Below are 25,587 nucleotides of genomic sequence, written 5' to 3'. Positions count from 1 at the left end.
ACTTCGTCAGACACGGTGTTCCTGTAGCATCTTCCATTTGATTTACAAATGAGCCCAAAACCAAAAGCTTGCCACCCCCTCATTATCTGTGGTCGGACTAGAGGGTCCAGCCCTCTAATCTTCCACCTCGAACTCTGTGAAAACAGAAAAGACTAGCTGTATTTTCTCCGGTGCGTTAAATCACGAGCTCTATTGTTTCTTTCTTTTTAATTTTTTCTTCAGTGTAACAACGTTAAGTGGGGTCTTAATAAGAGTGGCTCTAAATGGACATTGTACCCATACATCACACGATATTACCTTCCAAAAGAAGGTCCCTTACCCAGGCAGCGGCCCTGCGGTTCATCATGCCTGTTGTCCAGGGGGAAGAAACGTTATAAAGTCAGTTTAGGAGCTGTTTTCCAGCAGGAACTATCATTTAATAAATAATGAGAGAGACTTTCTGCAGCTGTTAGAACATAAATTTCAGCACTATTTTACAACATGCAGGCTAAAAAACAAAACCCTGGCTGTACAGGTTTTTTACATTCTATATGTGTGTGTTAGCTTAAAGTTGACTGTATATCTGAATGGCTAGTGTGAGCATTTTTCCACCCGTGAGTAGTTGAAAAGCACAGTTTGACATTTTTGTTTTTTGTTAACATTAAAACAAATGAGTATGCTAGCATACCCAGGTACGAATATGGATGCTTTTTGTCTCGGATGCCGTAAATCGTCCTTTTCTTTCTTGTTTGTTCTATATCCCTCCAACTATCCATCTTTTCAGCCTTCTGCACATTTTCAATGAGGCAGTAATGTCAACTGACATCCCCCATTACTGTTCATTTCGAAGCTACAGTTTGCTCAGTCACAGTGAAAGGCCTAAGGCGCCCCCATCTGTGTTTTCAGAGTGCTGCAACGTGGTCAACAGTCCTGCACTCAGCGACTGTAAGTGAAGCAAGTGTAAAATTAGTAAGAAAAATCCTGACAGACACTTCAAAAGTTCAAACTGAGCTGAGGGGTAAGAAACTACATATCACCACTATAAACTGTACAAATTAAAAAAACTACTGACTGGATTAGAATCTAAACTAAAGTAAGATCCTGAGGAGATATACTTGTAATAAAATGAAACCCGTTAAAAAGTGGAGAAAGCAATGAAGCAACAAACTTCAAAAGGCTTGGGGAAATAGCTGACACCACTTACACACGAGCTGCATGTGCACAGCAGCTAATTTAAGTTCTTTGATTAATTGCAGTCCTTTACAATATTAAAATATTTTTTCTGGCACAAAACAATCAAGTCGTTTAACAGTAAAAAGCCAGTTTAATTGCAGAATATATTGACAGTACAATACAGCAATAAAAAAAACTGCCATAATGCTTCTATTTTTACATGACTTACACAGCTGCTGCTCAGCTCGTCAAACAGAACAGCAACAGGGCACAGTACAGTAACAATGACAATGACACGACATACAGACAGGCTCACAGAGCACTGCACCCGTCATTCTCCACGGGCTAGGGATGTGTTAATTAAGAAATGTACAATATAATAATAAACATAAACCAAGAACCGAGACACAGAGCATTCGATGACTGGGTTTGAAAGGGACTGGTTGTCACACAGGGAGAAGAAAGCACAGCCACCAAAACAAAAATAAAAACTAAAAAATATGGATTACTTTGCATGTATGCACTTCATACATAACGTTAAATGACTTGACATTGTCCATGATCTCTCATTACTCTGTCTGGCCTTCATTTACCACATTATATCCTCTTTATTACTTGTGCCTTATTTCACGTATTACATGAGCGCCGGTGTATTTCAATACAGAGCTTCAATGTGTCCTCCCTCGCTACCGAAGGATCCTAGGACCAGACCTGTCGTCTGTTACTGTCTTGCGGAGCTTCACCCCCCGGCGTATGGATACCAGCATATCTATGTCCTCCTGACTGACAGAGGACGCCCCCTGAGGCGCAAACTGAGCGGGATCCCCTGACAGTGAGCTAGGGAAGGGGAACTGACCCTCACCGAGGGCGTGGGCGCTGGCTGCCAGCTCTCCTATCTTCTCCACCAGGCTGTGGCGGTTGGCAGCGAGCATAGGGTCCTCCTCAACACTTTGAGCAGCCATGCCGAGGGCCTGCTGTTCGTAAACAGTCCTGTCCGCCCCTCCTCCACAGCCCCAAGATGTGTCAGGGAGGCTCATCCGCTTTGGAGGAGCCCTCATATTGTCACTAGCTGATAGGTCATCACCATACAGAAACTCCTCACTGCCTGCAGAGTGATGAGACGGGCTAGTGTAACCCGGGGAGTTTGGCACTGTTGGGGTTTTAACTGGCACGATGGGAGGCCGGATGGGAATGGGGCCAGATGTAGACGGCGTGCGTCTCACGCCAGTCTTGGAGGATGGCGTCCGGCGTATAGTGGCTGTCCCTGAAGCAATAGCTCCAGCGCCGCTTCCCCCAGCGCCATTTGGAGTTCCCTGAACAGTCTTACCTGCAGGCAGACCCGCTGTACTTGCAGGTCTCTTAGTTTGGATCATGCGGCGGTAGCTCTGCGCGATGTTACTATGACGAGGGATGGTGGAGGATTTGTCAAAGTCCACCTGCCCTTCACTGTCAGCATCTCCATTAAGAGAGTAGCACTCATAATCAGAACCTAGAAATCACAGCAAGTCATGAGAATCCATTTTTCCCCCACACTGAATATTCAATAGTTCATAGAGCAGTTGTTTTGGAGGGTTAATTAGCAGGTGCTTCATTACATAGCAATTCACAGTAATCAAACTGGAGTTTAAGGCAACACGTACAGCACTATTCAAATCACACACGTGCAATGATTGAAACACAACAGTTAAATTCATGAATAGTGTGCTGTATGTGGATATCATGTGTGTTTAATCAGGCAGGAGTGTGTGGCTCTTCAGGGATGACTGTTACCTTGACTGGGTATGGTGTCCTCGGAGCAGGAGGGGGTGTTGGTCTGGGTGCTATAGCCACTGGAGTACTGCAGAGAGTCTCTGCTGCTCTTTTGCTGCTCCATGCTCAAGCCCCTGGTTAGAACCATGGCTAGAGTACTGGCTGCTGGAGAGAGGGGCTCACCAAGCTTAACACACATATACAGAGATACAGACAGGCAGGAAATACATAAAGATTAGGACACATTTACATTTTCATCACACTGCAATCCCTACAGCATACAAATTGATATACTGGCATTTATTTTTTCACTCCTTTTTACCTTGGCTGCAATGGTTCCTGGGCCACTTCTCACCCTGTGTGGCTCATCAGCTTGCATTCCAGAATACCCCTGTGGACTGGGCGGAGCCTCCAGTTCTCTCATCTTATCCACAGACTCCCTCCTACGCTGTGGGGTGCTGGCCAACGACGGTTCGCAGGAACTCGATTTGGCCCAGTCCTGCAACAGCAGACTGAATAATGAGACCGTCTTGCAACAGTGCATCTCCAGTGTTTCACTGGAAGTTGTGCAGTAAAACACGGAAGCTGTTGATTTGGCTTATAAACTGGTTAGATGCATGGTAGATATGAATAGAGCACAGCAGGGCGTGCAGTTTAGCACATCTTTTTTGTGGAAACATTGGAAAACTGAGCTTGATGAGCAACAGCAAAACAATGATTGTGAGGTTATTCTACGGAATGCGAAATCTGTGAAGGCAACAAAACACAAGAAGCAAAGAAGCAACAAAGTCTCAAAAGAGAACCCAAAGCAAAATTTGCAAATGAAAACAAACCTTCCAGCTAGGAACCTTTGATGTGGGTGAGGGAGTGTTGGATCCAGGGGAGTGGTTAAATGTGGGGGACGCAGGAAGTATAACAGATAGAGGCCTGATGGTGCCAGTGTGTGAGAAAGCAGGGCGGAAGGTGCCGAAGGATGAGCATGAGCCAAACTGCGGAATGGACAGACAGGTCTGAGTAAGAGTGCTCAACATCGGCGAGTAGTCCACGTTATACCTTACAGCGGCTGTCGTTAAAGGCTCACGGGCCTCTTTAAGCTATAGATAAAAATGATTGAAATGCACAGCACATCAGCGTGCAAGTGCATACATCTGCTAGTGCGCGTGTGCGCGTACAGCAAAGCAAGTACGCTGGTAAGAGATGCATGCAGTACTAACCGCTGTAGGAGAGTTGCACTCGCTGACAGACTGGCAGGTTTCTGAAGCCTCAGAGGAGGCTGAGCTTGTTGATTTCTGGGAAAGGAAAGATGGAGTAAAGAACAGTGGAGATGGAGAGGAAATGGGGAGAAAAAGTTAGATGTGAGAGATGCATAGGAAGATGGTGAGAGCTGGAGAGGAGTGTTGATGAGCTTTAGAAGGAGGGATTTTTTTCTCTCTGAGGGGATCTATATTCTATAGCCTAGATTGAAAATAAAGTAGCCTGTAAGATCATTTATTCAGAAAAAGAACGTTGCATCAGTTGGTGTGTTGCTGAGTGTGTTCTCTACACTGCAATCTGTTCAGACTGTGAGAGTCTGAACAACTTTATCAGTCCAGTGGGATAAAAATTCAACATTTGCAACTGATAGAGATCTATTGCAAAAAAAAAAAGAGCTCAAACTCTTATGGTGGCTTCATGTGTGAAATACAAAAACATGGAAAAACTCTATGGTTTTCAATTCAGATACAGCAGACGGAGTGTGATTGTGGTTAAAAAGAGAGAATTATTGTAGATCTGCATTGACAAGAAAGTGGTGTTGTTGCCGTGTCCTCCTGTCCTGATGTTTTACTGCCAGAGAAATCTCTGGAGATAACAAGTCTGCTTTATTCCTGATTTTGCTGCAACAAAAAAACCCAAAACATTTTCCCTCCTGATAAAAGGAAAAAAAAATATCATAGCTGAGACTGCTACCTGGCTTGTGATATCAGAGGGCATGGGTGATGGAGGCTTTGAATGGGTGTTGGCGTCTTGGGAGACAAAGCCCGAGTCATGGGAGGAGACGCTGCTCAGCCGATGGGCTCCTGAGGAGGGCATCTGGAGGAGACTGTTGACAGGAAATCGCATCGGTGTAAAATTCAGCATTTAGTATGCATTCTAATCAGGATTAATATTATCACATTTATGGTTTTGTAAATTACACAGAAAATAGTAAAAAGAATAAAAGGCTTGTGAAAAATTAATCACAAAAGCTGTGATCATGAAGGCTGTGTTGTGTGAGAAATCTAAATGATTCCATTCTTCTAATTCTGGTCCATCAAAGAGCATTAAAAAGTTATCATTTCTTTGATTCTTCTTCCTTTCTGAGCATTAACAGCAGTCTTTGTGCTTTCTGTCTGCTGCTCTGTCATTTTCACTCTGCGCCGCTTCTCTTTGTCACCCACGCATTTTGAAATGTGCAACTCGCACTTCTCACCTCCCCTCCCATACTCCCCTCCCACACCTCCTTCTTCCCCTCTCACTCTGGAATCCATCCGACATTAACATTTCTCGTTAATCTTCATTCTCTTGGATGAAGCTTAAGGAGGATTGCCAAAATAAATATGGCAAATTAAACACAATAAATCATTTAAAAGTAAAGCCTAGTCTTAAGCAGTCATTTTTCTCTCCTTTGAGTTTTTAATAAGCAAGCTTGTTTTTATTGTTTCCTATTAAAACCTTTGTCTCTTCATCATAATCTTTCATTTGAATGTGTGGCAATGTGTGGTGCTTAAGTTATTACCCTATAAAAGTAGCATCTCATTACTTCCCCAGTCCCCTTAATGATGACTTTCGACACCTCAGTATGTATCAGTAAGGACCTGTTTTTTTCTCAAGGGTAGCTGCATAGGCAGAGACCATCCTCACTAACTTCTGATGCACACCCAGTCATTCCTCTCTATACTCAGGCCTGAAATATGACAGAAACCGCTCAGTGGAGAAAAGAGCTTCAAGGGTTAGTGCTAAAATAATAAAATCACGGGGAAAAGAGTCAATGTATAGAAGTCAGACTGAACTGAAAGACTGTTTCAGAAAAAGCTTACATGCTGGTGGTGCAAGCATCTGTTTTAAAATTAGCCAGCCAGGAATACCTGTAGCATACTAAGAATAGGACATGGCGTTAATTGGAACAAGTGTCAGGGAGGTTCTGCTCGGAGCTGTAGCACTAAATAAAAGTGAGAAGGTATGATATTCCTTCCTCTCAACATTAAAATGTGTTTGACCTAGAATGCCACATTTGTAGAGAAACTTTTGCGCTATCACCTTAAGTCAGATGAATATGTGGATTTTGGCTCTTGTGTAGGCTCACGGCTGTCAGCTGGTGATATTTGACAGCTTTAGACCTAATCTCGCTGTAAGAAGCTTGAGAACTACAAATATATGCCAGGAGCAAGAGCTGAGGAGCTTGCGAGATAGCGCTGCATGTCGACTGTCACTGCTAATCAGGCTGTGTAGTGAAGAAGACATGTCACAGGTACATTCATGGATTTATTGTAGTCTTTATTAATATGCTATTAAGCCGGCTGAAATGATTTTTTTAAAGTTTATAAAATATATTACAACCTAATGTACAACCAAAACCTTATATAATACTGGGCCTCTTCCAAATAATCCTGGATGTTTGACCTTCACAGTACGTATTATGCAGGTTTCATACACAGGCTCTTTGAGTTTGACACTTGAAGAAAAATGTTTTCCTGAGCTCATCTAAAACAAGAATGTAAAGCATGTACTTGCAAGCATGATTTGAAAATTATGGCTTGGAGATTTATTTCATATTCATAGAATCTGGGTTGTTCATTTTAAAAGAGGAGACGTCAACGTCATCCTACAATTTTCTAACCACTTAAATGGAAAACAGCATGATTTGTAACTCAAAACAGAGGACACCTTTTATCTAATTCTGGATGTCTGGATGTGGCTCTTTCATACAAAAGACTGCAACGTGCAACAAGTGGTGAGTGTTTGAATAATATACCTGCACATACTGCTCTTCCTGGAACCTGTGCTACTGGGGGAAGAAGGAGGGGTCTGGTAGGACCAGCTATAATCAGAACCTTTTAGGTCCCGGATCACCTGCAGGAACACAACCAAATGGGGATTTAGACATAGACAAGTCTCTTTTCAAATATGGGAAAAAAAGACGAGAACCAACAAGATAAATACACAAGCTGCCGAGAAGTAAAGGTTAATTAAAATTGAGTTAATTGCAGCTCAAGCGCCCTTTCCAGGTGTGAACTGATAACTATTTGTTACTCTATTGGGTATTTATAGCAGGTGGATGGAGCTATGAAACAACAAGTTGCTTATTTTAGCCGTCGGATTACAAAAAATATCAAAATCTCTCCGCTCATAATAAGAAACACAGACATTTTTAACCTTTGTACTGAAACCACACACGGCAAATTAAATTCTGCTTCAAATAACTTTGCCACCACTGTGAGGAAATAAGCATGTCAGCAGCACTGGAAGAATTTGTAGTATTACACTCCTGTTACCTGCTCACTAGCTGGTGGCAGCTTGTGCGGGTCTTCAGTCAGCAAAGTGAGGTCATCAACAATGGCTTGTAAATGTGTTATTTCTCCCAGCATGGCAATCTCTATATTCTGCAGGGAAAACAGTATTGATCAAATTAAACAGCTACCACATCAACAGGACGCAGCAAAGATATTTCACAGTGTATGTCGGTGTTCTTTACACGCACAAGCTTCCATACTAAAAAGGCTTAATGTCCCTTACCACCACAGGCTGAAGCAAGTTGATGAATGAACAGTAGCGTCCCCTCTCCTCCAGGAGAGCTCTGCGCACTGCCTGCTTCTCCGTCTCCTCCATCAGCAGGTACAAATCGCTGACATCCTGCATGGCGCTGTCCAGCTGGGGGCGCAGATTACCGCGGCCTGCGCAAGGCGAAGGCAAAGGGTGCAAAGACACAAAAAGGCAGGAAGGACAGAGCCAGGGAGGACAAAGGTGAGGGGAGTTGAGTAAATAAAGAAGGAGAGGAGAAGGAATGAAAACAGATTAAGATTTGGACGGGAGGTTACAAAAGTGACAGGAAGTGTCCGCAGTGCACGAGGGGGAGGAAGAGAGGAAAAGATGAGAGATGATTAAAACAAATAATGATAAGCTGCTGTGTACTAAAGGTCAACACACTTAAAAACATTACACCAGAATGGATAATGACCACAGGAATGAGAGGACACTGAAACATGTCATCAATCAGTGCAGCTGGAGATGATTTGCAGACCCTGAAATGGATGAGATTGGAAAAACACTACTGTATGGAAGGTCATTCAATACTGCATGCCACAGTGATACTTTATGATAGATACAGGAAGTCTAAGCAACGAAAGAAGGATGAGATGAAGATGAAAACGAGTATTAGGATGACACACGATTTGCTGTGATTGCATGATGTACACATACACTGCCAGTCATTTTGAACACTCTACAGTGTGCTGAGTTTTAGCACATAGAAAATACTGTTCTACTTACAAAATATAATGAACTAAAAGGGCGTGAGCAGATCTAAATTAGTATCACTCTATGCTGGCAATCGCCTTGATGAAAAACATTAACAAGCAGAGCGCTGTAGATTATTCTTACAGCTGTCCATATCTTTAATACGTTCAGCTTAATGAGCTACGCTTTCAGCGCACCTGTATTTAATAAGGCACTAATTAACTGAGTCCCAAAAGGACGTGATTTATAGATCCTTGCAACAGAAGCTGTATTCACAAAGATGCAGGACAATACTTGCAGCATCAAACCCCACATAGGGAGCGATTTAGGAAAATTCTCAAATCAGGAAGCGATAGCAACTTTTACCGCAATGCCACGTATGACATATTTTTTAAAAGGTGCAGCTTGACTGAATTCAGTCTCTATCTGACCTGCTAAATATCTGACCTACTTTCAGACCTACTTGCACAACATGTGTCTGCTGTGCTTGTTTGTTTCCCATGTAAGTAATTTTAGTATTTAATCATTTTTCAACATCAGACTGTGGAATCAATGTAACTGTCTGGGCAAGAGCCTGCAGATGGACCGTAGAGACAGGCTGAAGTCATCACTGTTGCACTGTTTAGCTTTTTTGTCAAGTATTACAGAGTTATGCATTACCTTACACTCCATATCTGGAAAATATCTGGATTTGTTTTGTTTTTGCGCTATTTTATTCCCTGCTTAAGAAATATTCGTGTCTCCTCTCCGTTTTTCACCTTAGTAGCAGACGCTGGTGTTAAATTGATTTGTAAATAATAAATGGGAACTACTCCATCTTTTAACCACAAATGTTAAGACAGATGGTGTTTTCTTTGACTGGCAGGTTTACGTAAAGATGGGTTTAAGCCTTGAAACTAATATGTGAAGTTCTTATTTGTAGCAGCAAACATACCTAGAAGCTCTACAGCCAGGGATAAACGGCAGACAAAAACATTGAGGAGGGTTTCAGTTAGAGGGAGGGAGGAGAGGAAAGAAAGAAGAACAGGCAGCGTTAGCTGTTTTAAATCAGGGCATAATGCATGTTTATGACTAGCCTGTACCACTGCTACATTAAAATACTGTATGAAAATAGGAGTTTAATTACAGCCAGCAGCGGGGGATAACGCAAGCACAGCCAGGAAAGAAGTTAATTTCTTTGATTTATAGGGTAAACTATCCAAAGTTGGAAAGGAGCCTCTGAAATTGTGCCAAGCATTTTGACTTGAGAGACTTATCCTTTCACAATCTACCCTCTAGATGGTGCTATTTTACTGCTAGTGCAGCGACCAGTCGCAGACTTCATTAATTAAAATCCGTATAATACTAATTAATATATCACGAGAGAGTTACTAACCTTTTCTTGCTTTTTTCTGGAGTTTTATGGTATCAAGTGACTTTCTTTTGATTTCCTGACGAGATCTCTTGTATTCTTTGGCAAGCATGTGAAGACAAAGGAAGTATAAATTTCCATACAATACACATTGTGCAATTAATATCTTTTATATTGCTGTAGTTATTCACCTTTGGCATGGTCTTTGTCCAGCTGGTTAGCCGTCTTCTTCCATTCCTCTATCCTGTCCTGGAGCGGCGTAACCAGGCCTTCCATAAGAGCACTGCAGCAACAAGAAGAGACAATATTCAAGAGAATGAAGGGTATAACAAATAGGTTTATTTCCACAGCATAGCAAAGAGTAACAAAATAAGAGAAAGGTCACCATGGATGGAGAACATAATAATCCCCTCAGGACAGGCGAAGAGAGAAAATTGCAATGGAGCAAATAAAAACAAAAGTGACACTTACTTGGTGAAGTGGCGTAATTTTGCCTCAATGCTACGGTGTCGCATACACATCCTTGTCAGAGCTGAGCCAATGTCCCTGGTAGCACCTTGTAAACACAATATGAAAAATAGAAATGTCATCTACGATATCGGAGCTCGGCAATAGAAATTTAGACCTAGAAGACCCAGAAAAAATGATTTTCTATAAGAGGGCTATACAGATATGGAGTGCTTTGAAAGGCCTGAGACTCTCTTGTCAAATGGACTCATCAGCTTTTATTCCTCCCTCTTTCAGCTGGAGAGGCATTTTTAGTTGCAGCCACTAGATGGACATATGTTGACCGTAAAGGCAGGGCGTGCAAATGTCACATTTGTTTGGGGAAAGCAAACGTTCCAGAGTGACCGTAAAATAAAACCCTGTGCTATCTTCTTCCCTCCTGACAAAAACACGTATTTTTCCTGTTGACACTTTAACGTCGCCGCGTGGTAATCTCCCCACACTGAGTAAATAACGGCTTGTGTGAATTTGTTACTGTACTTTTCCTCTCTGCTGAAGTGTGATTAAATGAGGTTTTAAGCCCCCAAAGCTCAGGATGGTCCACTGTGTCACTGATGGTTCATAGGCCAGTGTAATATATGGCAGCACTGATCCTGTTGTAATCTGGGCCACATAAGGCTAATCTCAGGGTCTCTCACCACAAACACACACATGCGCAGACACAGACGCACACAAGGAAAGAGAGAAGACACCTCTTATAGCAGACAGACCTCAGAGCTGAGGCATGTATGTGTGTTTGTGAATGATTGCTGGAGCGTATGTGCGGAGGTTTGTTTGTGTGAACGTATGGACAGGTGGTGTATTTTACCAACCCCCACACCCTTTCCGAAGTTCTCACCCCTTTCATCCTGGAGGAAAAAGGAGGGAACCATGTAAGGGGATATCCCTCTATTCTTCCCTGTCTGCTCTGCCTTTCCTGTTCTCTCTGTTTCCTAAACACCATTCATGCAGGGCAGGCAGCGTTAGGGAGAAACCAGCTCTAACCTTCACTACAAAGCCTGAAGGAAAGAGAAAATGAAACGCACGACTAATATAACTGGCCTAAAATGAGACTCTGTGTAAGAAATGCTCCAGATTGTCGTCCAGTGAGATCTGTGCTCTTTTCCAGATATCACATAAAGAAACTAGGTTACTGTCTCCTGCTGATAACATGTCAAACTGTCAGACAAAGACCAGCTGAGTCCAACATTTGGCTGTCAACTTCACTAACTGCTGTACTAGTTCAAAGAAACTCAGCAACAGATCTGGGCCCTGTATGCATTGCTCCTCTGAGTGAGAGGAGAGGTGAAAGGTCATCCAGCTGTAACACACAGAGGTATTCAACATCAGCAGGAAGTGATTTAGAAAAGACATGTGGAATCTATACGCTTTGCTCTAGATATAAGCAGAAAGTGGGGAGTCCAACCTATGTAGAGGATTCAGTCAGGTAAGAAACTCTGTTTACACCAGTTCATGATAACCAATGAGAAACTCAGACATGCACGTGATACACACACGCACTGATTTTGCCTTTCTCCTGCTAAAGCCATTACAGAAAGCACCCACAGCGGCATCTGACTTCCCAGATGGAAGAAGACTGGGCGATAGATGAATGAGGCACAAGAGAGTAATGTGGGTCCTGGTATCTCTAAAACAGACCGTCCCAATGTCACTATCAGCTGGAGTGAACTTTCAGCCCCCCACTCCTGTCCCATTCACACCTGCCAATTTCCCTCCTGCTCCCCACCTCTTCCCTCCTGTCTCCTCCCCTCCTTCTTCCCTTCCCAAAAGGGGATCAGCTGACAGCTACATCCTGGGGAGGTTCAGGGCTTCCTGACCATGTCCAAGAGCCATGCTGGCCTCTGGCCTTGACCGGATGGATAGTGACACGGTGATTCACTCCCGTAGCCCCCCTACAAAGGCTCACAGGCATGTGACAAATATATACAAGCTTAAGCCTGACTCGAAAGACAATTATTATGCAACACTTAGACTTCTGTCCTTCTTTCTATTTTCCTCCACAGCCAAAGACCTCTATGTGTTGTTTCATCCTTTTTCTTCCCCTGTTCATTTTGAGATTTGTGACATTTAAACTTCACTAGTCCAGATTCAGCATTTTCAACATGTGGTCCATAACAGTTTATGTAGCGAGAAAAAAAATGAGCTTCAGTAAAACTGATTCATCCACCCTGAAAATAATATTTCAACAAAAATGCTGAAATAATTTGATTACATGTTACAATACTTGATTTGCATATTGTTTATATCACACATATTTTCCTTGATGATTATTTGAATGTATAAAACTTTTATTTTATTTATTTCAGTTTGAACTTAAAAGCATTGCTTCATGTTTATGTGGGCAAAGAATGATGTTTGGTCATTTCATGATATAATGTGGCAGCACAGAGTAAAACAAAGCAAGAACTTTCTCTTTCAGTCTGATTCATTCAACCTTTCCTGTTAAGAAATCTAACAGCCACCTCACTCATTTAAAAAAAAAACTAAAAAGTCAACCAGCACAAAAATGATGATTACCAAACTAAACCACTGTTTTAATTTTTAAGTCATATCATGATTCTTTGATATAGATATATCAATACTTGACGTTCTAGAAACATGCTAGCTGATGTGTGCAAGAACTGGAAAAGTGATTATTGAGCAGACCCCTGTGGCTTTAGGATCTGGGCCGACCTCATAGCAGACAGCCACACGTTCATGAATGAAGCAAAACACAGACCACTACGGGGGAAAACTGTTATGCAACAGAACCATATATCTTACAGCTTGGAGCAAACAACTGGGAGTAACTGAACAGTGGACAAATCTGTGGTTCATTACAGAAGCGCTGCCGTGTGTGCATCTGAAGCTCACGGCGCCTGGTTTAATATACAGGCTGAGCATAAATACAAACTGCCTCGAGATCTGCTACGTATGTTGAAAAAAACATGGGGCTGTTGGTGGGAAGGTCATGCCCCCATTGGTGGCTTTAAGCTCTGGTATCTGAGGCCAGACCAGAGTAGTCTAAGCGTTTACTGAGTGGTTCCATCCAGAGCTCTGGTTCTGATTAACTCCCCTGAATCCTTGGGGAAGGAGGAGCATTTTAATAGGCCTTCTTTATAGAGAGTTCTCCTGCCAGGAGTCGGGAGCCAGAGGCTAAACTGCCACAGGCCTAACTCCATGATGTCTTCAACATGGGAGCTAAACTTAAATATCTCTCTTATTCACCATCTAAACCCTAACGCTCAGCTCAGATTTCATTAGTGCTCAGACAAGCGAGCCTGAATGTCCTTCTGCTGGAATTAAGGCTGGATACGTTGACGCCGGCTTTCAAGCTGAATGCAGCTCACTTCTTCTCCATCTTGATTTCTGCCTTTTGTGTCAATAAAACACGTTTGTGTGGAATTTTTTCTAGACCCTCAAACAGCCTCTGCCAAGGCAAGGAAATTCCATCATCCGTGAGACAACTGTTATTCTTTGCATTGGCACCTTGGCCACTGTGCTGGCTGTGCCTCTCAGAGACAGTTAAGCCTCCTGCGTTTACCCTCCCTCACCCCTTTTAAGTGAGGCAGAGTGTGAACTGGCAGGGACACAGAGAAGGCCACTGATGGATGAAAGGCAGTGTGGGGTGAGACGGGAGGAGGTTGAAAGAGGGCACACACGGCGGAGGTGCTGGGCGGGTTTGGCCTGTCAGAAGGCAACGGAAGTGCTATAGTGTGGCAGGTGCAACAGGCCCTGACAGGACGACATCGTCCACAATAAGCCGAGAAATTAAAAAATGTAATGTTTGCATTACTGTCAAAATATTTCTGTAATTTGTGTAGTCATCTTCACTAGAACACTTTATATATATCTTTGAAGAAGAAAATGAGGAGGACCTGCTTTGATTTTGACAGCTTCACTTGTCTTCTTTAGCTGGTAGTTGAGCAAACATGAAACTGAGATTTCTGAAATCATAACCTGATTAAACATCAAACATTCACATCGTCAAGAGATTGCTTCAAAGCACAGCTTGAGCTCTTTTGGTGCAGCACAGTAGGAGCTGTCTGTATTATAAATAAAGCAGCATCTATTGCATATGCTGGTGAGGGAGCTGTGAGTTGTGAAGGAGGTAAGAGTGGCAGATAAAACAGCTGTATCTGTATGGATTATGAAACGAGAGTAGCGTACTGTACGCCTGCAGCAACAAAAGCTACAGATCTGTGTAATTTATGTTGCTTAAATATTGGACATGCAGTATCTGTGAGTTTATTCAATAATAAAGATGGTATTTGTCCACTGTATTCACAGTTAGAAGAGGGAAAAAACATAACAGCAAATCCAGGGTACAGATCCAAATGCTTTAGGATTAACACAGTGTGTTCTGTCTGTAGCAAAAATCAAAACGTCATTCCAAGCCTTTGTGTCACTTCCTTATACGTGGAATGCTTTTTATTAGTACAATACAACTAAAAGGCAGAGGAAACAGCCCCGGGATCAATTGTTTTAGTCTCTCACACACAGTCGAGCGCACACTCATCCCATTGTTGCCTGTCCAGACAGCACGCACAGCAAGTTTCACCTCTCAGACAGACCCCAGTGTTTCCTGATGTGGCGTAAACATGTTCTGGTGTGCATTAGAACAAGACTTTAAAGAGGAGGAGGAGGAAGTTATATTCCTCTGCTGGAGGAGCTTCCTGTTCAGGGGCATAAATGTTTCTAAAAATAATCACCACCCCTTGTCCAGATGCGCTTTTCATTAGAGATGGAAAAAAGGCCACAGGGAGAGAAAACAAGAAAAAGTACAGCAAAGGGAAGCAATCCACAAATGGCTGTCTTTGTCTCATGCCAGACAGGGATGTTTAAAGCTGAAGAAGATAGATGTGATGTCCCTTTATGCAAGAACAAATAAGCAATGATAGCCAAAGTTTGACAAATTTACTAAGCAGCGCTCTGTCAACAAATCTGCACCGATTCAATCAGACGACTCAAGCGCTCCTGTTTTACAGGCTCAGCAATTTTCTTTATCTTAGCTCACCCGAGTCTGTCCGGCCTTGCCCCACCTATGTAAATGCTACTCTGCTCATTTGCAAACAGTCCTGCAAACAATGCAGACAATACTGCTGGTCCTTCTGCTGCTGCTACCTCCATCTGAGTCTCTGAGCCTGAAGTTATCTTGAGCAGCAGTTTATTATATTAGCCACTCTGCCCTGCGCTGATCATCAGAACCTACGTGTCAAATATAAAAGCTTGAATAGAATAACAGTTTAGCGGAACAGTAATTAGATATCCATCCAAATCATTGGGGTTCATTATGTTAGCCTTGTGAACGTCTTGATCTGGTGTAAACGTGTTCACAACACATCACCCAGTAATTTTTGGGCCACTTCAATCTTGACCGATGTGTTTAACGGACCAATAATAGCAAACATGTGATCTGATCTGTCATCCTACATTTTCATTTCTTTGAAATTGTATTCCTTTTAATCTCCTCTCTCGCATTCCTCCAGCAGCCTCTCTCGTGCATTTCCCCACTCCTCTCCAGCTCCCTTCCAAAGCGGAGTTCGTGTTCAGGATGTAGCCGAACAGAGTGTTCCCCTCGTGTTTGTCTTCTTAGTTTGGTATTCGACCTCAGAATTAAAGCTACGCTGAACCCAAAGATTTGTTTTCTCTCTTGTTTTTATTTCCCCTTTTCATCTGTTTCTCACATTATTGCTGCACCCGCTTCACCCTTTACTCTGTGGATGTAGTTATTACAATAGCTGGAAAACATTCATCTGCAGGATGACCGCATTGAGTTTAAGCCCATAAACTCCGTAGTGACTCATGAAGAACTCTGCTGGAAATTGTCCGACGAACAAGGTAGGAAGCTGAGGGGGAAATGAGAGGCTCTTGTCGATACTTAGCGTGACCTTGTGGTTGAAGGTCGTGAAATAACCAAAGAGCCTTGCATACAATTAGCAGAATGGCACAACAGTTTGTAATTTACCAGCTACTGTATTTATCTATGTGAATGACTGAACATGTAGGTCCGATCTAAATCACTTGAAATCTATAAGCTAATTAACTGTGAGCTGCAGATTCTAAACTCTTGGTTCTGGTACACAGAATGCAGAACAGGCTTGTCTCAGGCTTGTACATGGGATGCAAATGTTGATGCATGTCAGCTTTGGTCTGATGGGTACACTTATTATTTGACATGTCTGCAAAAATAGCTGCACTGCTGGGATAGCACGGAATACATTAATCCCCTGATCTCGCTCTGCGCTAGGCCACGGCCACATCTCGTCCACGCCAGGCTGTCCAGATGGCGGGTAGGGATATCCGTCCCATCTGCCAACCCAGAGAAGTACAGCGGCCAAGCAGATTAGTGCTTCGCTGACACACTGATCTACTAGCATACCTCCACAGAGTATGGACTGAGTGAGTAAGAAAGAAAAGACACAGAGCCAAACAGAGAGGACTTGCAGTGACCGACAGAAACATTGTTTCCATGGGTGTACATGTAATGGAGTATGGACGGCGCTAGCTTTGATAATCACACGTAGAAGAAGAAATGTTCATCCGTGCTTAATAAAAACATGCAGTGTATGGTTGTCTGGCCGGTGATCCCACAGTGTAAATTTTTAAAGCTGGGGGTGGCTGATCAGGAAGAGAAGAGAAGGCAGTCTGTGTCTGTGTGTTATAGAGTGGGGCTAAGAGGATTAGCTAAACGCCTCTGCCTAGCCTGGATACCCAGAGCTGTGGAAATCCCACTCCAATCACAACCCCCACCCAGGTCAACTAACCCCCAACTACAGCCAACTCACTTTCTGCAAAACATGGAGACTGTGTCATACTTTCATGGACCATTACCCATGTCTCTTTGATGTCTATCAAACTCAACTACGTTCAAAAACTGGAAAAAAAACAACTTTTGTTTAAAGAACACATCATACATCCAAGCAACAACTAAATAAGTCACACAGTCTCCAATTTTCTCAACTCGAGTCTGATCCTTTTAAATGTCCTCACATAACATTTTAATATGAACGACAAAAAAGGTCCAGACGGCACACCAAAATCCATTAGACTGGCCAATCCAACAATAAAAGAATCCAAAGAGCTACACGGCCTTAGGTTAAGTTGCACAAAAGCTTGGTGTTGAAACGTATATCCTTAAAAAACCCAAATTCTCCACATATACCACCTAATATAGACTTTGTGGCTTGCAGACCTTTATTGAACTCAGATGCAAGCTATGAGTTCACTGAGACAGACGTGCCTTCAGACATAGATCCATCAGCACAGCTTAGAGAAACAGTGCTGTTAGACACAGTGCCAGAACGCCTGGAGGCCAACTCCTCCAGCTGCTTCATAGAAAACAGATGCTAATACCATGACAGCTACCATAAACTCTAAAAATGGACAACGCAAGCAAGAAGTCTGAACATGGACACACACCGAAGTAGTGTGGCAGACACCGATTCAAACAGAGAGCTGAGTAAGGTTAGTTGAGCAAAGTCATAATACAATTATGATTAAAAAGATACCCTTTGAGAAAAGTGCAGAAGAACAGTTAAGAATTCATAAAATTCGTTTCAGTCACTGTCCTCTCTCTCTGGGACTATCAGGAAGCTGTCAGTGAGGAGAAATGCTGCTTTTCTTGGCAGGGAAGTGTTTACAGTCTGAAGAGAGAGTGTGGAAGTAAGAGGGGCGAATGGGTGAGTGTGTCAAAGTTAGATTAAAGGAGGTAAAAGAGGAACGCGATGAAACCTCCAGCTGTGCCAGCAGCTGCAGCTCGTCCCCAAACACAAGCGTAGCTCAGAGTGACAGCGATTGGGGCCAGCAGTTCATAGCCAAGGGCCTGCCCCCTATAGCGCAAATCAGCCCTATAAGGCTGTGCAGACGCCGAGACAAACATCATCACTGCAGGCAGGCACACACACACACACACACACACACACACACACACACACACACACACACGTGAAGGATACAGACAGAAAAAGAAGAGAGAGAAACAGAAATAAAGGCTTACTATATACTGACCATCTAACCTCTGAATTCTTTTTATCTTTATGGTCCTAAATAAGTTTGAGTTAGCAAGAGTACAACCATGTGGAAAACAGAGAACATCTGGATGCCAGGATAGCTTAAATAAATTGACATTGCAGCTGCTAGAGAGGCAAAGTTGCCTAAATAGGTTTAAAGGTTACCCCTGTGCACTGAGAGCTAGCGCCAGTAAATATCGACATTACTCCTACCTAATTAATTACTGGGTTTGGTTTGGAGCACGCAAAGACTAACACAGCTCACACAGGAGAGACAGAAGTGAGATGGCATGCTTGCTAAGAGCACATAAAAGCTGCACAAGATGTTTTAGTTTTCTTTTTTTTAAGCAATAACTGCTATTTGTAAAACCAGTTGTCCCACAGCAGAGCTTCGAGCTAAATGCTAACACTACCACAGAACATGCTTGCAATGACAAAAAAGCATTGCTGCTACAGCACGTTTGATAATTATGTCCACTATGTGCAAAATGTGTTACTGGCTATCACTTAGTAAGTAACTGTATTAGCTACAGGCCTGATGGGAATTGCAGGTTTAGCCATGTAGCGCTGAACCACTTGGTTAAATGCCCACAGATCTGTCACAGATATTTCATTATGGAAAAGAATCAAAAGATTATTGAAAAGTAAAGAAACAGTGACCATTGTTGTTACTCCCTTTATTATATTGACGACAGCATGTAAGGGAAAATAGCAGTGTTTTATAGGTCATGATAATTTGTCAAATGGAAGAATAATCCCATCAATCAATCAACACTGAGCACCGATGAAAATGATAAAAGCAGAATAATACTAATATAAGACTTTAGATTTTAGTAAGAAAAAAAATTATCTCATATGTTTCTGTCTAAGTACACTGATTCCCCTTTAATTGCTAGTCTCTCATCACCCATGCAGTCTGTGTCCTGAGAAGGATGGCACTAATCCTAAACTTAATGTGCCTGGGAGAAAAGCAGAAGTGGGCGTATGAGTGACACACTTACAGATTTTATACAGCTATCTGCAAACTCTCGTTGCCCTTCTCTCTCTTCTCATCTCTCTCCGGAATATCAATCATTTTGCTATTTTCCCTTTTTACAGCAATTTTCCTTTGAAGTCTTGCCCTTTATTCCTACCATGGCCTACCCCCCATTATTTTAGCAGGCTGCCAGCTGCTCGAAGCCAGCAGGCTGACCCCAGTCTACCTTGCATCATCTTACAGAGCTCATGTGCACTCACACCAGGAATCATTTAAAGTAGCCTTTAGTATTGTAATAGCGATAAACTGTTGCTGTGCAAGGAAGTAAAACTGGCAATAATAAGTGAACACTGAGGCTGCTCTGTTATTTTTCCCAGAAGTAAGTGGTCAATAAGGGGCGGTGCCAGTGCAAATAGTTTGAAAAACATCTTGGGATGTGGCCTGTAAGGTCAGGTGACCAGCTACCAGCTGTCACTCTTTGAATACAGTGCATCAGTGTGTGCTTATGTGTGTGTGCGTGTATGTTTCTGCGTCTATGTGATTGAGTGTGTCGAGAGCCTCGTCGGGGTTTGCAGGGTTTTTCTGACCTACATACTGCTCTCGACGATCAACTCCGAAGAAATCTGTGTTAATCAGCGGCCTCTCCAGCCAGCCAGTCTGCTGCCACTAGCGCAGTGACAAAGCAGATCAGCAGACCTCATTAAGACCAAAGAAACAATAAGCTTAGATTTTCATTTCTCTGAGCCTCCACCACCCGACCTCGCTCACAGCTGGCCCCACTCGCGTCATCTTAGTGAACAGAATGGTGCCGTGAGAGACAATACACTTACTTAAGGATGTGAAAAGTCTGTTTATTTTCTTTATGTGACCTTTACGACTTAGAAAGGGAAAAACATACTAACTGCTTGTCTACCAACACTCTTAGCTTCTACTTTTTAACAACTCCCTACTAAAACAACAAACGTATTTGTTCAACAAAGCTGATCATTATCATGACACTATTTTTCCACCAGTTCATACAGAGGCTCGACTCCACACCATGTGAGGCTAAATTTCCCTTACCTCTAGAATTGGTCGCCATGTCCGCCACCTTCTGAAAGGCATCTAAAAAGGCCACTGCTGCCAGAATTGTGGTCCTGTAAGTACATTGGTTCATTGCACTCTCACTGCACAGAGTCTGTAAACACTGCACAAGAATTTTCCTCACTGAGGTTTACTGTTCACAGGAACTGCTTCTCACCTGAGTTGAGAGTGTAGCTTTGTGGCCTTGGCACTGAAGTCTTCCCACACAGGGTAAGAGCTCTGATAAGAGAAAGGAAAAGTGTTAAACCAAATAAATATCTCACCAAGGACATTCAGGTCCGCGTGCTTCAACAAAAACAGCAGGCACAAAAATTTCAGTGTTAGATTTAGTCACACAAAATGCATTTTCTCATTAATTTTGGTGGAAAATACCAGGTTGAAATCCAAATAAGGAAAATAAATGTATATATCCTACCCCCAAAAAACATTTGTTTTATTCTGGGAAAAATCAGTCAATCACATAACGCCTGACAGACCCGGTTTTATTTTTACAAACTAGTAATTATTTTACACTGATTAGCAGATCACTCTCGACTTGTTCAAAGCTGTTTTTCTTTTTTTCCCTTATCTTTTTTCTTATTCCATTATCCCCTTTGGTGTGTGTATATCAGTTCATTCATATATATATATATTAGGGGTGCAACGATATTCGTATCGATATTGAACCGTTCGATACAGTGCTTTCGGTTCGGTACGCATATGTATCGAACAATACAACATTTGTAATTTATTTTATCAATTTTCCTTCTGACGATGCTGTCTGTGTTGAGCGCTCAGTGAATCTGTGTTCGACTACTCCGCCTAGGCTGCACTGCACATATATATATATACATACATATATATACACATATTGCTAATAATAATTAGTAAAGTAAAAAGAAAAACAGAAAAAAAGAAGAAGAAGAAAGCTATGGAGAGGCTGGCTTCTTACCCTAGGATTAGAAAAAGGGTGTTGTATAAGTCCATGCTCTGACTTGTCTTTAAAAAGGCCAGTGTGATTTTTGTTGTGCACACTTGCAGTGGATTATATTTACAGTGTATAATACTAGGGCAGATTGTGAAATCACAGTGATGTATAACCCTAGAAAACCAATGGGGTCAGAGCCGACCCCATTGGTTTTCTAGGGAAACCATGGGGTCAAATTTTACCCCATGGGTTCTCCAGGGTTAAAATTGGCATACAACATTTTTTTTATGCTTCGTCTTTATTATTATCGATTCCCTTGTTTCATGATAAAACAAAAACTTGAACTTGCAGCTCTGTGTCTCAGTGTATTTGAATATTTAACTTGTTTCAAACTTGTTTGAAACAACGGGTAAACATTGGCCACCTACAGTGATAAATCTCTTTTGCAAAGAGGTAGATAATTTGTCCCAGGTGACAAAAGAACTACATACTTTTCGATTTGTATATAGATATTTGCATGTCTGGTGTGCAGGCACGTGCTGTGTACAAGGCCTAATATCATTACTATTTATGCACGCAAGCCAGGTAGTAAGACTTTCTTTTGAAAAACCTGGATTAGATTTAGCCCAGGATCGTCACATGCTGCCGTGAGCTATAAGAGCCGACCATTAGAGTGGGACCTTGAGCCCTGGAGTAAGAAGAGGAACGGCACAACCTCTATGTGACTCTTTGATGGAGAGGAGCTAAAAGGGGTTACACATCTTGATTATATATAGCTAGCATGCAATCACAAAAGAGTCTTGTGCTGCATCACTTATAACCTCCATTCTGGCAATGACATGATTTAACTCCCAGGTTACCTTAGATAAAGTCTTTGCCTTGGAAAGTGATTTAGGAGCCATTCCCTCTTTTTAAAAAAATTGTTTTTCATGAACCTCCCGGCTTGGCTGTTCCCACTTGACTTCAACAGGTGTCTAATTAGCCTGTGGGCGCTGTGGCTCTGAGGGGCTGGAGGGATGTGCTGCCAAGACAGCTGAGGGTAGAGGGCAAAGAATTGGGTAAAGAGGGCTATGTGCAGTGCAGCTGGGAGGGGGGCACACTTTTTTTTTCTTTAAAGTTCATTTACACCCAACAACATCCAGGGATGAAAAGGATGGATAAAAGAGAGAAGCAAGCAGAGAAAGTCTCTTCCTCCCACAGCTCGTCATTCAGGTTAAAGCATTATCCTTGGACCTAGTAGGAAGTGTTGCTCAAGGACATTTGGTTACTTTTTCACACAAAGAGGCTTGAAATCACTTTCCCTATCACTCTCATCAGATCAAATCTAATTCCTGATGTAATTCTTGACTCCGGATCAAATCTTGCAGAACATTCTTTTCTCATTTCATCCTGTACCTACTGTTCTAACACCTCCCACTCTTTCATTTCTTTTCCTGTTGCCTCATCAGACAGTTACATAACCAACAGGTGCAGCTATTATCCACACATTTTCTCTATGCAGTACAATATAGCACACAGGAGGCTGTGGAAGTGCTACATCTATGTCACGCAGCTACATTCTAACAATATTCAGAATTAGGAAAGCAGTGCCATTGGATCGCTGGTTCGATTGGCTTGCATGGCACAACCAGCCGGCAGGAATGAGGTCAGATGTCTGTCTCGGACAGTGGACATTGATACTGTGCTGACTAAGGGATTCAGCCTCATTCATCTGTGCTGCTTATCAATACACAGACTGCCTCTTTCTGTGAGCCCCTGTCGCTCTCTGGCCCCGGCATGATTGCAACACAAAAAGGAAATTTATGAAACCAAACCAGCACTGCCAATAGAGCTGATTTCACTGGAACCTGACTAATGAGAGGTCCATAAATAGTCTGTCCTAAGGCGCCATGATCCTGCCGGCTAGTAATCAATAAGAAATCTGCTGGACTGAAAGAAGTGCTTGACGCTTGACTTATTCGCTGTTGTAACCACTTTGCTGCATCATGGGTTTCCCGGACAATGAGAAGACTGGGTGCTGCCTCCAGGCCCAATGAATGCGTTCACACTTTCCATCTGTTGTCATGAACAGCAGACCACCCTGGTTCAACTTCCTTCACTTGACCCCTCCCCCAACATACACAAATACACACGCTGACATGTAATCAATACACACACAATAACATACGTGTGATTCTGGCTTAAGAAATTGTTTTTAACTAAAAGACAGACAGCACTGGCTTCGTACAAATACAGCGCAAGGTCACACAGTTCAATTGTTAAAAGATTAAATGTGCATTTAATACCAAGTTGAAAAAATGTAGATATTTCAGTCCAAATAACAGGAAGCACAATGATAGCATTTCAAGTCTATTTCTGTTCAGAAGCTGAGGTTATGGAGCTCTCATTTTCTTCCAGAGCATCCTCTTACTCTGACACTTAATTCAGAAATCACTTGAGGCTGGGATAGAGAAGGAACAGTTGTTTAGGGTTAAATGGCACCCATCATATGTGTAGTATGACTTTTATTAACTGTGTAGTATAACTTCTTCTTTAGTCCTGATAGTTTTACTGTAACACACAAAAAGAGGAATGAGAGCTGGAATATTTTTTTAAACTTTGATTATGATCTAACCCGTGGACCACACACCCGCAAATAGTGGTTTTGTGTTAAAAGACAAATGTTGTTCTGCAAATGTTTCCATGCAAGTACTCTGGCACACTTGCTAAAGTGTGAGCACTGTTTGACCTGCAGTACATTATAACGACAACACAAAGGGAAACACGCTTCATCTCCCAGTTTGTCCTACAGCGGTGTTTCAAGTGGGGGAGGACCCGGTGAAAGAAACAAAGGCAGTAAAAAAAAATGCATCTGATCAGCCACTGTGCAATCACAAAGGTCACATAATTCCCTATCTACTTTAAATTATGTGTGATACCTTCATGTCGTTCACAATGGCCTGGAATAATCCACCCAGCGCTCCACACTCCTTTTCCACCGACTCCATGGTGTCAAAAACAAACAAAAAAAGCTCGCGGAAAGACAAGTATCAGACAAAATATTCCACTGTTGCTGCTTCAAACATCGGACGTGTAGACCTTTGTTTTCTTCATCCGTCCTTCGAGGTGCTGCCCTACAACAACGTAGCCTGCAGCGAGGAGGATGCGAGGACGCACAGCCCACAGCCAGCAGCGGAGCGCACAGACAAAAAGAAATGTGCTGCTCGGTGTCACCGGGTACTCCTGCTCGCTCTGCCGCCGGTACTCGCCTTTCGGTGGCACAGGAGGGATGGAGCAGGGGCGCTCTCTTCTGCCAGGTTGGACTACAGCTATGCAACGTGGAGGGCACATGCACGGTGGCTTCTCATGATCACCGTTTAAACACAATCAACGGAGAGAGCACTACTCTGGGGAAGAGGGCAAGAGGAGGTGGAGGACGAGCAGGAGGAGGGGGTACGACCGGATGAGTCGCAACAGACGCGGGGACGCGCTCCGTTGTTAATAGCGGAGCAGATGTCTTGGAGCTGAAGGCTCCCGTAATAAGATCCATGGGAATGGAAAGGGGGCTGGTCAAGTGCGTTTTTTCTGTCTTGATAGGAGGAGGGGACAAGAAGGAACACCCATTCCTCCTTCCACCCCCCACGCAAACAAAAGTGAAGCCCTGCCTTCTCAGCGAACAATTGCCAAACACGCAAAGTAGGATTTCCTCGGATTTAAATGTGTATTCACACACGTGTCTGTTCATGATCGTTGAGCCACTCGTAGCCGTTTCAGGAAACAGTAACATGTGGGCCATTATCGCCTCATTAAGCATTAGCATTTAGAATCAACATAACAAATGCTAATTCAAGCCACAGTTTTGACTTTACATGTTTTCTTTGCGGGTCCATGAGAAGACTGCTGGTTGGAACACATCAACTTTTGCTTACCAGAGCAACTCAATGCTATTATAGTTGACTAAAACTAGAGGAAAGGTGTGAAAACACGTTTTAGACTGAACTGTAATAAAAACAAAATATAGACTTTAGCTCAAAAAAGTTGCAAAGATATGACAGTTGCCCGTCCACGACGCAAAGCTCTTGTTCCAGCACATCCCAAAGGTACTTTATTGGTTTGAGATCTGGTGACTGTGGATGCCATTTCAGCACAGTGAACTCACTGTCATATTCCAGAAACCAGTTTGATCTCATCTTTGTGACGTGGCATGCTATCCTGTTGGAAGAAGCCATCAGAAGATTTGTACACTGTGGTTATAAAGGGATGGGCAGGATCAGCAGCAATGCGCAGGTAGGTTACTAAAGGGCCAAGACTGTGCCAAGAGAATATTACAGCATTACACTATTACATGACCACCAGGCTGAACCGATCCTGTCTACTGATACAAAGTAGAATGGACACCATACCATACCAGCTTTATTTG

The 25,587-nt window shown here is 42.7% G+C and overlaps 1 protein-coding gene across 3 annotated transcripts; it reads right to left on the bottom strand.

Moving 5' to 3' along the window:
* Nucleotides 1-1,283: 1,283 nt before the first annotated feature.
* On the bottom strand, nucleotides 1,284-24,726 carry mtss1la (MTSS I-BAR domain containing 2a). Of its 3 annotated transcripts, XM_080907279.1 has the most exons (15): nucleotides 24,107-24,726; nucleotides 20,439-20,500; nucleotides 20,261-20,334; nucleotides 10,196-10,280; nucleotides 9,916-10,007; nucleotides 9,749-9,823; nucleotides 7,654-7,811; nucleotides 7,413-7,520; nucleotides 6,893-6,990; nucleotides 4,849-4,981; nucleotides 4,116-4,190; nucleotides 3,735-3,890; nucleotides 3,224-3,400; nucleotides 2,923-3,088; nucleotides 1,284-2,641 (listed from the first exon to the last, which is right to left on the bottom strand). In XM_080907279.1, the coding sequence occupies exons 1-15, from the start codon at nucleotides 24,173-24,175 to the stop codon at nucleotides 1,839-1,841; spliced, it is 2,331 nt and encodes a 776-aa protein (XP_080763405.1). In that variant the 5' UTR covers nucleotides 24,176-24,726; the 3' UTR covers nucleotides 1,284-1,838. The 3 variants fall into 3 exon arrangements, with proteins under 3 accessions (XP_080763405.1, XP_080763406.1, XP_080763407.1); XM_080907280.1 differs by lacking the exon at nucleotides 3,735-3,890; XM_080907281.1 differs by lacking the exons at nucleotides 3,735-3,890; nucleotides 4,116-4,190.
* Between the last annotated feature and the right edge of the window lie 861 nt (nucleotides 24,727-25,587).

Source organism: Rhamphochromis sp. 'chilingali' (assembly GCF_963969265.1).
Source record: "Rhamphochromis sp. 'chilingali' genome assembly, chromosome: 2".
Classification (NCBI taxonomy): domain Eukaryota; kingdom Metazoa; phylum Chordata; class Actinopteri; order Cichliformes; family Cichlidae; genus Rhamphochromis; species Rhamphochromis sp. 'chilingali'.
The sequence above is the reverse complement of the archived record's forward strand: the minus strand, read 5'-3'. Positions and strand labels throughout refer to the sequence as shown.

Excerpts from the sequence above, each read along its gene's own strand:
- mtss1la (XM_080907279.1), bottom strand. The coding sequence starts at position 24,175 with ATGGAGTCGGTGGAAAAGGAGTGTGGAGCGCTGGGTGGATTATTCCAG. Across the intron at positions 20,335-20,438 it reads AAGCTACACTCTCAACTCAG|GACCACAATTCTGGCAGCAG; the intron begins GTGAGAAGCAGT and ends ATGTACTTACAG. Across the intron at positions 6,991-7,412 it reads TGCCACCAGCTAGTGAGCAG|GTGATCCGGGACCTAAAAGG; the intron begins GTAACAGGAGTG and ends GTGTTCCTGCAG.